General features: G+C 38.4%; 2 protein-coding genes across 5 annotated transcripts; both read right to left on the bottom strand.

Annotated features, from left to right (window-relative positions):
* Positions 1-4,986: 4,986 nt before the first annotated feature.
* LOC141717591 (25.3 kDa vesicle transport protein SEC22-1-like) lies at positions 4,987-10,219 on the bottom strand. 3 transcript variants are annotated; one of them, XM_074519737.1, is made up of 6 exons: positions 10,075-10,219; positions 9,110-9,302; positions 7,900-8,060; positions 7,657-7,803; positions 7,195-7,271; positions 4,987-5,302 (listed from the first exon to the last, which is right to left on the bottom strand). In XM_074519737.1, exons 2-6 carry the CDS (start codon positions 9,295-9,297, stop codon positions 5,219-5,221), a joined length of 657 nt encoding a protein of 218 aa, XP_074375838.1. In that variant the 5' UTR covers positions 9,298-9,302; positions 10,075-10,219; the 3' UTR covers positions 4,987-5,218. The 3 variants fall into 3 exon arrangements, with proteins under 3 accessions (XP_074375838.1, XP_074375836.1, XP_074375837.1); XM_074519735.1 differs by having other exon boundaries at positions 9,110-9,318; positions 10,075-10,207; XM_074519736.1 differs by having other exon boundaries at positions 9,110-9,318; positions 9,941-10,159.
* A 151-nt stretch (positions 10,220-10,370) lies between these two features.
* On the bottom strand, positions 10,371-15,987 carry LOC141717589 (uncharacterized). 2 transcript variants are annotated; one of them, XM_074519733.1, is made up of 6 exons: positions 13,807-15,987; positions 13,593-13,667; positions 12,359-13,135; positions 11,966-12,199; positions 11,785-11,876; positions 10,371-11,697 (listed from the first exon to the last, which is right to left on the bottom strand). In XM_074519733.1, exons 3-6 carry the CDS (start codon positions 13,001-13,003, stop codon positions 11,082-11,084), a joined length of 1,587 nt encoding a protein of 528 aa, XP_074375834.1. In that variant the 5' UTR covers positions 13,004-13,135; positions 13,593-13,667; positions 13,807-15,987; the 3' UTR covers positions 10,371-11,081. The 2 variants fall into 2 exon arrangements, with proteins under 2 accessions (XP_074375834.1, XP_074375833.1); XM_074519732.1 differs by having other exon boundaries at positions 13,593-15,987.
* Positions 15,988-16,022: the final 35 nt, after the last annotated feature.

Genomic DNA, 16,022 nt, shown 5'->3' with positions numbered 1-16,022 from the left:
CGAATCCTTGAGGTGCTCGGAGAGAGTAGTCATGCGGGCCGGAGGATTGGCCTGAGAGCGAGCCCTTGTGCTCGCAGCTGCGGGCTGAGCTGGGCCCGAGGCCGCAGCCTGCTCAGCCTCTTCCATGAAGGGGATAGGAGAGATGGCCATTTCTGAAAAAGAAAACAACAAAGCAATAGATTAGTCACAGCAAGATGCAAAGGAAAGAAGTAATGCGAGCAGTTGAAAAATATGGAGAATTAAAGTGCGATGTGAAACAAGATGCATGCAGGAAAAAGTGAGCACACGAGCTCGCGCATGCGAGCAGCCAGGCCCGGACGTGCGAGCCCGATATTCTTACCCTTTCTGGATCTCTTCCTAGATTTCTTCTGAGGAGTCAGCCTCACTCCTTCCTTCAAAAACCCACATGCGACCAGATTGGAGGTCGTTATGAGTTTTCGGATGTCCCGGTCCGCCTTAGGAAGGTTTAGAAGACTGTCCGCGTTTATCTTTTCCTGTCCCACAAGGACAGTGCGAGGCGGGGTGGCTGGAGATGAAAGAAATTCTTGTTAAAAGGAAAGAGCTATGGTAGAAGAGACGAGAGCGGGCAGGAGAAAACTTACATGGATTATAATAAAAATGAGTCTGGACTCGAGGCACCTCGTGGATATAGAAGTAAGGGCTTTTCCACTTCCCTGAGTTGCTCGGCCCGTTGTGGATGAGGTTCTTCTTGTTGAAGCACGGCCAGACAGAGAAGTAGAAATATCCAAAGTCGTTAGGAGAATGCTTCAAATGGAGGAAGTAACCCAGCTGCCTCGCGGTTAGAGAAGGGTACCCGCATTTGTGGTACATGATGTACAATGCGAGGGCGGCCCGGTATCCGTTTGGATTGATCTGAAGGGGTGCGAGCTGGAAGTACTCGCAAACATTTTTGATGAAGGGATGGAGAGGAGAGGAGATTCCCAGCCTTAATAGGAAGGTGGACAAGACCATGCGAGGCACCCTGCCTCCATTCTCTGAGTGATTGAATCTATAGCATCTCATATGAGGTAGGGGCAAGACTATATGGCCCTCGAGCTGAAACTGCTCAATGTGCTCGGCCAGATGTTTCTGAGTCAGCGAGGTAGGCAGGTCGCGACAAGCGAGCACCTTAACCTCCTCGTTTGCAGTTGAGCTCTCCTCCCCATCAGGAATGATCTGCCTTTTGAAAACAATCTCACCCTCGAGCTCGGGCTGGGCAGGAGGCACATAAGGCTCAGGAGAAGCCGCGGGGGCATAATTATAGTTACAAATCTTGTACTGACTTGTAACATCTGCCACCTCCTCGCTCTGAGGAGAGTCATAGGACCAATGTGAGTCGTCCTCTTCACCCTCGAGTCCCAGGATGGGATATTCAGCAGCTACAGGCTCTTTTCCTTTCTTCCTGGTGTCATAGTATGCACTCCCCAGGTCGCTGTCAGTTGATTCTGAATCAAGGTGAATGGGGTCGAGGTGGTTAGCTGCTGCTTGCCTCAGACGGGCTGCCCTCTCTTCAGCCATTTCTCTTAAAATCTCCTCGGCTCGGTCTTTATCCAAGGGAGCAGGCTCGCGGTTTAGCAGCTCTTCTACCCCAAGGGAGGCTGGAATATGAGAGAGGTCCACGGGCCTATTTCTCCAATTATATATATTCTTCTCCCTGGTAAAATCCTCAGGGTTCGGGTCAAGGTGAATATCAAGCGAGCCGGATCCAGCTGCTCGCATCGAGTTCTCAACTCTGGCAATGTTCAAAGCCCCTTGAGGGGTGACAGCTGAGCCGGGAGAGATAGGTTGGCTAAGACGACCAGAAAGAGAGGTCAGCTCGCGTTGGAAGTCCTTGGAGCCTCGTTGCTCAGGAGGGTATTGGTTTAATGGAGATGGAGTAGCTGAAGAGCAAGCCGGGCTAGCAGAGGTGCGAGCCGGGCTCGAGGAAGAGCGAGATGATCCATAGGAGCGAGCTGAAGACGCACTCGACATCTGTAAAAGATGGTAAAAATTAGTGTGTGGCCCTAAAAAAAAAAAAAAAAAAAAACAAATATGGGATCGCACCTAAGTGTCCTCACATCTCACACGGGATCGCACCTAAGTATCTAAACGAGCAAAAGGACTCGCATCGCGCGTTGTGGTTGTGTGTGAACTCGCATCGAACAGGTGGTGTGTGCTCGCATGGTGTGCGTGAATAAAGCATGAATAAAAAACGGGCTCGAATCGAAGAGTACCTGTGGGAGAGGTGTATGAAGATCCTGATGAATCTGGTCCCGGAGAATATCGCCGCCGGTAGACGGTTCTTGTTGAAATGATAATCTTCGCCGTGGTAGATCCTTGAGCAAATTGAGCAGCAATTCAGGAAGTGTTCTTGGAAATGTGAGAAATGAATTGGAATCTCACATATTTATAGGGGATAGGAGAGAGAAAGGAGGAGGCGACACGTGTCGTCATCTCATAAGATGACACGAATCCCCACGCCAGCTGTCCAACGGCTGTCAAAATGAATGCAAAGTTGAAAGGCATGCGAGGCGAGACACGCGAGGCGGCTTGGTGCGGCCTGGTGGGCTCACACTTGCGAGGCCATAAAAAGATTAGAAAATACCTAGCCTCAAGATGCGACCAGGAATTTTGGGGGGTAGTTGTTATGCCCGCTTTCGGCCATGGGCCCTAAACAGGTCCCTGTGGGTGCATTAAATAGCTGGACTCTTGTGTGTGGGCTAGAACCATGGATTTATATGACTTGGGCCAGCACATGCGGGCTGGGCTCGCAACATGTGAGCTGGGTTCACATGCGGGCTGGGCTCGTAACATGCGAGCTGAGTTTACATGCGAGCTGGGCTCATGATATGAGAGCTGGGCTCAAACATGCGAGCTGGGCTCAAGTGAGGACATGCGAGCTGGGCTCACACATGTAAGGTGAGCTCATATTTGTCATTTGGGCTCTCATATGCGAGCCGAGCTCGGTTGTGCCCACGCGAGGTGGGCTCAGGTGCCTTCATGCGAGGTGGGCTTAGCTGCCCATACGCGGGCTGAGCTCATGAGCCCACATCTTATAGAAACAGAGGTAAGATTATATTTATTGTTTGAAGGCGGTGCGGGCCGAGGTGACCAGGCCGGGCCGCATCGAAAGACTTTGTGTACAACATGGAAAGTGACTCATAGATGACTGAGTTGCTCGTAGATTTCGGGATCGACACGGGTTGTTCCTACAATCACGGGAAGGATTGCGGAGATGCCGCGAGATTGTAGGAAGCGTGTGGAGCCGATCGAGATTTACGTGACTAATTGGCTGAAGGCCTGACTTTATCGTGGGCTTGGCTACACGGGCTGAAGAGTCCTAACCCTAGCCTACGTGACTTGTTCCCCAAGAACTACGTGAGGCTTGATTCCTATAAATAGGGTACGTAGGCACTTGTATGAGACATGAGTCGACACTTGACGGAGAATAACAAACCCTATTCTTTCTTAAGGAGTCCACATACAAGCTCAGCCACCACCAAACAACCTTCCTCCGCCCTCAAACACCGTCCTTGATCTTTGTTCCGCCCATTAACCTCCACAATATTGTTATACGAAATTCTCCCTATAACAGAGGGGAATGGTAACAGCTGCGGATTTACTACGATAAAAAAATGATAATATCATAATAATTTTATATATCATTGCAACATGTATTAACTCTTAAATGTTTTATTTATTCAAAATGTATGATTCATATTTAACAAATGATCTTTTTTCAATAATTCAGAAATTATATTATTCCGAAATTTTAACCGTTCCTAAAATATGGTTAACATTTATCAAATGGCCCATAAGACTAGTGTGTTAATTGACTAATAATCAAATCTCATTGATTATATGTATAGTAATACTAAAATGTAATGTACATGGTGGTGCACAGACCCAATGTGAGATTTTACATGTATGTTGTGTCATAAGTAATTCTCGTACTGATAATGATGTAACGGTTCTTAAACTTGAAATCATTATATTTCTATAAAAGAATTAATAAATTTGATTACATTAAAAGTTATTTCTGGTCGGGTAATCATAAAAGTGTATTTCTGATACATTATAAATCGTATGAGAAATATAAATGATTTAGAAAAAATTTAACCCTCTTGGCCTTTTGTGTGAGTTAAAATATGAAATACGTGGTCGCGCTCAGATATTGATTTGTTATAATAGTCTGCTTATTAATTAATGAAACCTGAATTAAATTATAATGAATATGATACATTACATGTCTCTAGTTTAATTTATAATATGTGGTTAATGGGATTAATTAAGTTTGACTTATTTAATTAGATAAATAATGATATTCGAATTTACCCTTAAATACTTAAAAATATATATTATGTCCATTAAAACGCGGAATTCATAAAATTGTCGAATAAAGTACAGAACCAAAATAATGTAGGCACCTAAATTGCAATTTGTCAGCCATTACTTTTAATAGAATCTTGTGGACATAATCAGGTTCAAAACAACAAGTTTATGTTTGCTGAAACTATGCTTGAACTTAACTACTCGAAACTTCTCTGTTATTTGACGAGGTCTCTGTTATTTTGTACAGTAATATGTCAATCACTATTGTTGGCCTTGTAGCATATGTAGCAACAGTTATTCACAATGTCTTTGTGATCTCGTGCAGAGATACGTAGCTTTAGAGACGAGGGAAAGCAAGGCACAGTACGTGCTCTTGGATGATGATGAACGAGAATTTCCTAGTCAGATTTTGTCCAAGTGCAATTTCTAGCACGCTTATTGCATTAAATAAACGTCGACTTACAACGGTTTATTTGACGAGTTGTATAATCGGACACCTAATTATCTTAAACCCCTTCTATTGACTAAGCATGTATATTTGGCCATGCTTGATGCTTCACCGATGGAATCTGGTAACTTCATTCCAATTTGTCAATCGGACTAGCTACAATATTTCACATTATAACGATTGTCTTTTGTTAAAAACAACCAGTCTTTTCTCTAGGCACAACCAGATGCAAAGCTACTAATAATAGTTGATAAGTAGACAGTACAAGCGCAAAGATCTTCAAGGACTAAAAAGTTTTCCGGTATTCTAGAGTTGTATTTAAACTACAAGCCTTAAAGCTTCCACGTAAATATATACAAAAACTTTGGTTTCTCAAGAATTTGAACAGGCAGTTTAGAGTGGCGGATTAATAAACAAAAAAGCATAGCAGGTTTTCTAAAAGTGCAGCAATACAGAAGATCACCAAATCTTCTTCCTTACCCAGAATAGAAGAATGACTATTCCCAAGACAATTGCCACAGGAGCCCACTTCCGGATCAAAGCCTGCAAGTTGAGGAACAAACAACAAACATAAAATTTTGTCATGAAGACGGCAACAAATTCAATATCAATCATATGGCAACAAGTTTCATATTAAAATATTCACCAGGCATCATAAAATAGAACTTGTAAAAAGAATATTAAATAAATCTTTATGTAGCTTGGCGGATAAGCCTGCACAGAGATAACATGTACATTTACAAATGCGCATACTAATAAATTTCAATATTTAGACACCAATATTTAGTAGCCCAAAACTCCTATTTACACTCATGTAAAAACTCATCCATCTCAATTATGGCCGGACCAAAAATGCAGACATCTCAAATACGAGTTCTGTAACGAATCTTGTATTCTTAATTTCTGGAAAATTGGTTAAATTTTTAATACGCATTGGATTCACAGAAAAAATATGTACAACTATAGCTGAAGCGAAGCTTGTGGAAAAGCCTAAGTACGAATAAAAAAAAAGTCCACTCATTTACTTATAATGAAAAAACAAGAATCTATGCCAATATTTAATAATTACATGGTATGTCATCATCCCAAATCAGAAACTGATCTATAATTAGTGTGACTAGTGTGTGAACTAGATTGAGGTGAAGGAGACATATTCGGGAAAGGAGGGGGAAATAATATCATCATTTAACTAAATTGGATATAGGCTTGTCACCACGGTAATGAATAAGAAGGCAACCCAATAAGCAACAAGAGTTCTAAAACCTCTAGCCAGGTTCAACATAAATTTTCAGAGAAGATCTTGACAAGACCATAAATTTTCAGAGAAAATCTTGACAAGACCATAAAATTTTACATGAAATTCAACAAAAGGCACGAACAAGTTAGAATTTCTAACTCGTACCTACTAGTCAACAGATGCATGTTAGAACCTTCGGTGCATGAAAAAGAACTTTTAAATATGGTGGTTGTATCAATGCAGGTTAAAGTCCAAAATATAACAGCTACATATATTTAAGGAGACCATATACTATGGTCATGTTTACATAAAAAGGAAGCTATAAAACAGCTACACAAGATCCTGAAATCATGGTGGGCAGAAGTTGTTTTATTATATACATACAAGGTGGTCAAAATTGCAAGTATAGAGTACTTCACATAGCTGTGCACGGAGATGGAAAATATCTACAAACATGCATGCAGGTTACAGTAGCTCACATGGTTTTACTATTGTTATATAGTATTTTTGTTCAGTTGGTATAAAAGGAAGAATCAAAAGGTGGTGAACAGCTCCAGGAAATAAGGCAGGTTACTAGGCTTGTAACAAATAGTGTGTACGTAAGGGGCGCTGTTGTATATGCTGAAGCCTATAAATAAGGCTTCAGGCTTGTGTGTTTTGCATGATTTTACACTGCAGAGAAGTTTGTAGACAATGAAGTGAGATTTTTAAAAAAATAGCAAAGAGAAAGATAGAGCTGAAGCTCTCTGTTGTATGTCAAAGAAAATGGAGGTAGCCTTAACTGTGTGTGTAAAGAAAAGAAGTTGTAGCGTGTTGTAACACCTGTATACCTATATACAATGTGTGTCTTGCGTAATAAAAACTACGTGTGTATCTGTTTAATTACATATCTGTTACACAATATATATACACATAAATAGGTGTCTCGAAATTTAAAGTTAGAGCCCATTCACATTTCCAACACAAGGAAACAAAATTGCTTTTTCTTTCTACACATATTTATTCTTCAATTTATATATATCAACTCTCAATACTACATATTTTATAGGAATAAGAAAAAGGCCGGTGATATTCGTACACCCAAATTTAAATTGTCCACGCCTCCACCATAACACTACAATGTATTACAGTACCCTGATGCAACAGCCTGAAATATGAGCACCCTAAATATACGTGTGTAAGACCTAAGAGAACTAACCTGTCGATTCAAATCTTTTGCCTTATCAGCATATATGCGAGACTCTGATGTCAACCGGCTGGACATTTGACTGACCTCTGCAAAATTTAAACCACTAAATATAAGAACAAAACAGCAAAGCTAGGGCCTTGGAAAAAACAAACCTAAAGTGGTGTACAACAAAAGCCCAAAAAACAAAAATACACAAACACACTCTATACATTATACACCCCTTCCATATCAAAATGAGAGACCAGTTTGAGTATTCAGAAATCAGAAGTTGCAAAAATATAGGACTTAACACCACCTATATCGCAATAGGAACATCCTTGAATAGTTTCTAACAAGAATATTATATTCAGATGCAGTGTGTTAAACTAGAACCAATAATATTACAAAAAACAATATGGAATTGCTGAAGTCAAACATGAGAAGGTAAGAAAAAAGATCAGAAATAATTAGCAAAAAAAGAAATGAACTCACGATCTAACTTTTCACCAACACCAAGAACTTCCTGTACATTGCGAGTCATTATTTGGTGAACTTCATAGAGTTCATCATTAAGCTTAGCAATATTTCTCTGAGTTCTTGTGTCCTGGTACAATTTTTTGGTTTTCTGAATGAATGTATCTATCAACATAAGAAAGTAAAATAAATATCAACACCTGCAATGGTACAAATATTGATCATTAAACAAAAATGTAAATCTAAACACACGAGATTTACCAAATTTTATGAATGCATAAGGTCTCGCAGCAGTTTCAATTTGACTCCCATTAACACGCTCAAACTCATTTGCAAGATCTTCCAAGTATTGAAAGGCAAGTTTCTTTGGATAAGCACGATCACACATTGTCAAATAACAGACACGGCCTTCAATTATATAACTGAATACACAGGTTAAGATAAACAAAAGCCATATAAGATGGCAACAGGCATGAAGGAGGGCAAGCATTATGAACTTGGTAAAACAAAAATAGCAGTCTGACAAAAAACTACATTGGCACATGAAAAATGTGTTTACATCTTTATATAACAGTTTGAAAAAAAAAATCCAGCCTGCATTGAGGAACTAAAGATGTAGAGGGTGAAACAGTCAATTAAATACTATTTAAGAGAACCTTATTATGTGAAGAAGACAGCAAGGAACACATATTGTCATGAAACATAATAAATAGATTATGCAGACTCACAACTAATAAGCAAAAAAGATGATATCTGCGGCAAGTCCCAGAGCTACAACTAATTTCCTTTTAAATACCAAAAACATTGATACCAGAAAGAAAGAGCAAGTAATTTTTTTTTTACAACTTTTGCTCTAGAAAGTACTACAGCAGAGAATAACGAGGAAGAGAAAAGAAAGGGAAAACCATTATTTCTTACAATATTAAGACCAATAACCGTTGATTAATGGTGGAAAATAACCATTATTCTGGGAAAATTTTATATCCGGAGTTGGACATGCTAATGCTATTTAATCTCAATTTTCTTTCCTTCCATGTTCATATAAATTTTCAATGCACTTCTTTTTAGAAAACTTGCTATTCACCATACAATGGAAAATTCGCAACCACTTCATCCTTAATCTCCACTTTCAAGACACCTCATATACTTCATATAATTCAAGGACTTTGCTAGCTACCCAGGGAGTAGCTCCAACATTTCAAGATAAAGAAATAACTGAGTACTATATATAATTTGGCAGTTGAAATTCCCATTAGTGTTGGTGCTTTTCATTTTCTAAGATAAGTAAATGCAACATACAGTTAAATGCATCATACAAGGACAACTAATAAGATAATTCTCGAACATATATATAATTAGAAAGAACAAAGAAGCTCTTGTATATTCTATTTATATAAACAGGAGAATGATTGAAGAAAGTAGCAGTTCAGAAATAATGAAAGGAATCAATGAGAATAATTCAAAAGGATACTGGAATATGAAGGGTCCGGTTTCAACAGACATCCTTGAAGCTTCATTATGACCTTTTGAGAAGTTCTTAAACAACGCCTTAACTTGTTGTTTGTAATGATCAACATTTTCAACATCACGACCATCATCCAAACCTTCAACTAGTGGGAGACCATCAGTGACACGAGCAATCATTGTCAGCTTCACCATCCTAACTTGAAAAGCACTTACCTAAAAGATTTTAGTAAAGAATAATAATCTTCAATGCGATAAATGGCATTGCAGTAAATGCAATAAACAAAAACTTTGTAAAGTTGAAAAACATCAAAGTTTTTCTATTTTGAAAAACTCGAGGCAATTTCTTATACAACTCATAACTTGGTGTTGAAATTTGTATATAAAGCACTTACACATAGCATAGATCAATTCACTAAACTTAAATTAGAATACACGGAATTAATAACTTGTACTACAGTTTCAACCCATAGATAGTACTAGCATGCAACGTTAGTTACTCGTGTTCGTTTTAGTTGTTCATATAAATGTTGTTTCCCTTTTTCAGCTTAATGTATCAACTACAATGTGATGATGGTCGTAATACACAAGTTTAAGTAGATTCTTACAGCAACTCCAAACCAACACTATTACACTATAATAGTGTAAGTTATGTGTAAAATTAAGTTCAACTCGACACTATAATAGTAGTACAAATAGGGGGGGACGGATGCACAATTAATCTAATAATAACAAATAAGAGGAAAATGTATAACAAAGTAACAAAGAGAAGTAAGCAAGATAGAATTATAAGTTGATATACATACATATGCATATCTAAACTCAGATACATACATACCTTGAAACTGAATAATTGACCCCCCGCCCCGCCCCGCCCCGCCCCGCCCCCTATTTCTTCTGGAATACGACGATCTGATCCGAGAGAGAGAGAGAGAGAGAGAGAGAGGGAGAGAGTAATAACTAATAACTTACAGCGGTGCAGGGTCAGATTCAGGGACGATGGATGATTATAAATTTAAATCTTCAATATAATCGTTGTATCCAAAATTTCCACTTAGCTGGATTAATTTGAAAATTACGGGAAGATTTTCAATATTATATGTCGATAATCAGAATACTATATTTAAATAATTACTTATTTCCATTTTGTTGTCAGTTCTCCATTCCATCTTAAATAATAAGTTTATTTTGTTTCAATATTTTGCTTTTTAATATATTTTATAAAATTATACTTTTCAATAAATTTAAACCCCTCAAACCTACTTAATTTAGGGTGAATAAATGATCTAGTGTATTTGTACATGTTATTAATTTTTTCACATCAGTTCCGACAATTTTCCCTACTATGTTTTGAACATTTTGTGTTTGGCAGCCAACTTGAACAGTCATTTGCCATAGATCTCAGTTATATCTCAACACAAAATACAAATGCTCGCCAGAAATATCAACTACCATGCCAACCAGCAAAACTAACACAACCATACAACTTTCCTAAGCATATATATATATATATATATATCGAACTTTCCGATGATTAAAAACCATGTCACGGAACATTGAGAGAGGTGAATCATGCTGGAGAAGCAGGGCACATGCCATACGCTTAGGACGATGATCTGAGAATGTTGCGTGTGCTCTTGCTCTCCAGCTTGGGACCTGTCCCAGATTAACAAAAGCAATGAAATAGCTAGCAGGGTTGTCATTTAGCTAACCAAGGTACATATATTCTGCACTAGTCTAAATTTTGGCTTTCAATGTTGCAAGTGCAAACTATAGTTCACAATAAACACCTGTCCATTTGTTCATATAAAGGGACTGTGCATCGACCTCTGTCTTACTATTTACCACACAAAATCATACAAATATATTGCACTTGCACATAAGTTATAGTCACCGTTCTCCAGAATTAAGGTTTTAATTTCTGGAATCGCAGCAAGATAGTATTTACATAAATTAGAGTAAAAAGAACTTTGCTTAACTTAAGCACGTCCAGGCTGATTTTCCAGGGCTGATGCAATTGAATCCATGTGTAAAAGCAAACACGAATAGACTTTCTGCTTTAACCGTTCAACCGTTTCCACCAAGCTATTTCCCTCTACAATCAGATTAGTTCCTACTTTATCCAACCAGCCATTTGCACTTTTAAGCAGTGATAGTGTGACAGCAATGTGGTTATTCTGTTCCATTTGCTGTACCACATTGGCTTTTCCTTTCTTTTCTTGGCTACTTATTCGGAATCCAGCATCAAGTGCTCCTTCCAAGAATTTCACAAACCAGAGTTGTGTTTCTTTGAGGAGTACTTCTCTTAGTTCTTCAATCTCGGTCAAACCATCTGTTTTTGCCCACTCTAGTTTATCAGCCTCCCCTATCTGTATTGTGGGCTTAGGCGACTTCACCATACTTCTACCCTGTTTTCGACCTTCTTTTTTGTTGGATTTGTCCCTATTTGGTTTACATGCTTGAGTACGAGGCGGGCTACTTTTGGGTTGTGCTGTGACATTTGGTTGTTCAATGAGCTGGTAAATTGCAAAGAATTTTGTGAGACAACCATGGGGGTCATTTGGTGAGGCAGATGCTGATAGATCACCAAACTTTCTGTACGGAAAAACATAATTTTAATAATGCCATAGAAAATTGAAATTCTTCTGTCTATATCAGTGGTTAAACACATTCAAAATTCACCTTAGGCAAGTTGCAAGAATTGTTGCTTGTGCTGATTCCTTTTGAGCTTCAGCTGCCACCAAAGAAGCTAAATTTGCTCTTCTAAGAATTTCCTGGTAACATCAAACAAAAAAAGTTAAGCAGATGATAGCAAAATAATGATTTTCATGCGGTAGATATTGAGTGAGACAAGACCTCACACCTTTCCGGGTTTCAAAAGCCTGCAAGGAAGAGAGTGCCAGGAGATTGTGCCTGAAGGATGCTTTTTCTCTCGTCTGCCTAATATATAGATTGAATTGATATTTTCTTGTTTTTTTGTTGTGCGTTTAGTGTCCAGGTCTTTTTTCGGTCTTGAGACCTCCTTGGTTTCATTTACAGTAGAATTTTGCTTAGAAGCCTGTGAGGCAATCCGGTTCAACAGAGGAGTTGTCCGATTCTGTAATGCAAATATTAACTACTGTCAGTAATGAGTAACCTCAGCTCTCTCATCAACAAGTGCAGCTATGTTAACTAATATTATCCTCTTATAAAGCTCACTAAGCTAAAATATCCATACCTATACCTTACACCAATAATGAACAATCTTTACTCATACCTGCTCTTTAAGCTCTTGTTCGTTGCCTTTGAAGATCCCAGCCTTCTTGGATGCAGCACCACTCTCATTCTCAATATTTGCAGAACCAGTTGAGTCAGTTCTATTTAATTTGCTGCTAGATGTCGAGAAACCTTGCATGTACCTTGACGCAACAGCTGTTTTCTCCTTCTTTATTACAATTTTCTGTGTTGAACTCTCCTCTTTTGCTTCAGCCAACTGGCTTATTTTTGAGTTGTTAAAGCCTTCTCTGTCAATTCGAATAGATTCCTGAGAGGAATCTAACATCTGCATCAAATCCTTTGGATTTCCCACAAATGGATGACGTCCCGGAACAACCCTCACACCAACTAGAACTGGAACAGGATTTCCAGCCTCCAATTTCTCAACGTAAAAGAACTGACCAAGCTGCAGTTTATTGTTCAAGATTAACTCATTGTCTTCCCTTGATAGAGACACATATGTGGAATGAGAAGAATCCGAGACTTTAATGAAAAACCCCTGGTTTGGCCACAACTCTGATCCAGATAAAGCAGGGACAATGCTTATAACTTGCAGAAGACTGGAGCGATATTCACCGCGAACCTTAATGTTGGAATCAATACTCTGAAGAAGCTTAAGTAAAACTCCAGGTGTAAGAGATGCCATTTTTTTCAATTTACAAGTTGTAGTCTTAATTAGTCTTTATAAGTTCAAACAACAAACACTTGGATACCAGTTCAAGGTACTGCACAACAATATTATCAAGGCCCCTAAAACCTTTTTTCATCAGACAGCTACCTGAATATTTTAAACAATTTGATCAGAACGCTGATATTTAGAATACGAAAACTTGAGAAAATTATCCATCCATATACATTGGAATGTTTTGATGTCATATCACTTCCTTGCGGACAAAAATCACAAAGGAAATCGATGTAAGACCTCTAAAATTTCGAACCTGATAACATCATGGTGCTTTTTGTCGGAAGAGCATTCACATTCCGGTATTCAATATATATTTTTTGGTTTATATTTAAGGACACCTACTAGAGGAATATATGGTTGTGTCCAATAAGAAAAATATCGACTCAAACTAGGACTCGTCTGTACTGAAGGCAGCAAAGTTTGATTCATGATATTTCATATATAAACACACACATGCACGCATTAGAACAAGTTGCAAATTTCTGTATCAGAAATACATAAAAATTACAAATAATTAAGATTCCGGTATATATAAATACATTAATAGTACCTGTCTTCGAGAGAATAAGCACAGGTGCCTGGTAGAAAGAATCTATAATAGCTCCGTGACCTCTGTCTCTGCAGTCTGCAACCATATATATTTATATAGCTAGAGAGAGATGAAGGGAGAGAGAAGTAGATTATATTCTTTACATGGAGAGAAATTGGTTCAGAGAGAGAGAGAGAGAGGCGTAATGTGCGCCAAACTTATGGGGGGGACGAACCTCTTTTAACTTTGCAGGGGAAGCACGTAACCATCGAACATCACTTGGGTTTTAAGCCAAGATACAAATAAATATTCAGTTTGAATGTGCAAAAGACAAGTCTACCCAAACACTTATAGTCCCATGTTTTGTGGGTAATTAAGTCAGTTTCTGACAAAGTGTCTTCAGGGTTGCATATCCCTTTCCGGAAAGAGCAAATGGAACCATTGACAACAACAGCATTTCCATATTTTTGATTGACCTTGTCTTGTACCATTACAACAATCTCTGTGTGTGTGTGTGTGTGTGATTTGGTCGTGAACTGCGGACTGCAGACATCTATTATTCCATTCAAATGCAAAGGGATATAATAAGTGCCTTGAAGCATGCTCTGCTTCCTGGTAGGATCATTTCTTACTAAAGTTGAGTTGACTTCTGATCACAAAGCACAGTAAATCTGTAATGTTTACATTGAATTAACAGATGTAGTGCTTATAATATGATGACAAATGTTTCACAACTTTGTATCAGAACCTCGTCAAGATATCTCTTACAAAACTGCCTTCAGTAATTGATTCGCTCTGCATGCCACATCATTGATCTTCAGTAATCAACTCACAACTGTTCTTATAATCTGACCTCAAAACAAGTTATCAAGCTGCTTATTTACACAACTGTTCTTATAATCTAACCTCATAATTTACGCTAGTGTCTATCTCACATATACAACTCACAAGTTTCGTGGAGAGTCTCTATCATAATCACAATAGCAATCGGCCAATAGCACAAAACAAATTTACAGAGATAATTGCCTAGATTATGTAGGAGCTTCCCATATCTACCTAATATACATAACACTGCCGTAGACATAGTAATAGATTATATTGAGCTTTCCTACCTCAAGAGCATTTGCTATGTAAGTATCATCCCTTGTATAATCTGACAAGAGGAAACATAGTTGCCTGTAATGTCTTCGGAAGTTATCTAAGTTCTGATTTCCCCTTGCTCTGAAATGTTGACAAGAAAAGAATGAACGCGGAGCTGCAAGTTTTAGACAAGTATCAGTCCAATGATGTATTATCTTTCCAATTATATAGGCAAGTTTGTTGGGGGCAATTCAAGGACGCACAAAAAAATCAAGCTTTTTATTGGGGATTTGACTTGGGATAAATGTTTAACAACCTTTAGAATAAGCCGATAAGTAATCTATAGTCACAATTGTTTATGTCAGGTGCTGCAAATTTGATGTTAAAACTTAAAAGTGAACTGTTTAGGAACATGATAGTTTCCTCTGTTCCCTGATCTTGCAGTTTAGCCCGTATAGACGACGTTGGTCTTGCATTGATACAGCAAGAGTATGCAGGAAATGGGGTAAAGCCCGATGTAAACTATAAAATTCGAGAGAAATCATATATCAGCATGTCTAAGGTATGATAACAAGACTTTTTTCAAGGGAGAGGAAAAATTGTATGATCACAAGTCTGAAGAAATTTATTCATGACAAAGGAATGCACAATGTCGTAATTGATTCTTTCCTGCCTAGGCCATATATGTTCGAAAGGCCTTATAGAGTTTTAGTCTCCATTTCATGCTACAAGGAGAAAGAAGAATACAGTGATTATCTCAAATCTTCTGGCCATCATAAATCTAGCCTGTGTAGACACCTGTCTAGAACCTGTCTAGAACTACATGAAGTGTCGTCCAAACAGTGAATATTCTCAGTTCCTTAACATATGTGTTTGCATATTTACCTGTAAATTGTAATCTTCTCATGAGATATGATGACATGGAATCGGCGGCATATTGTTGAAGTGACAAAGTGGTAAACGATTTCTTCACCATGCAACCAAAATGTTACAGATGCATGATGCATATCAGGCCTGTGGCTATAAAGCAAATGGAGATTCCAGATTTGGCAACCCTCCGAATAGTGAATATGCTCATGGCCTAGGTTGAACATAAATCCCGTGTACCAGGAAGACTTCGAGCTTTCAGTTTCTTTATAGTTAACAATCATACCAAGTATTCAACAACATTTCTCGGATTTTTGAGAGGCTGGAGCTTATAAGTTTTAGCAGCTCACTGTCTGTTTTAAATTGTGGAAGTGGTGCACCTTGAAAACTGGAAAGGAAATCCTAGATCCTAACAGAATCTTCTCAGAAGATTTTGATCATTTATAAATTTAGATTCCAAGTCTCCAAAATTAAATGAAACTTGTGTTCTTACAAGGCAAGTAG

The sequence above is a fragment of the Apium graveolens genome, chromosome 4, assembly GCF_009905375.1.
Source record: "Apium graveolens cultivar Ventura chromosome 4, ASM990537v1, whole genome shotgun sequence".
Taxonomy (NCBI): Eukaryota; Viridiplantae; Streptophyta; class Magnoliopsida; order Apiales; family Apiaceae; genus Apium; species Apium graveolens.
This window is presented reverse-complemented; position numbering and strand designations above follow the sequence as displayed.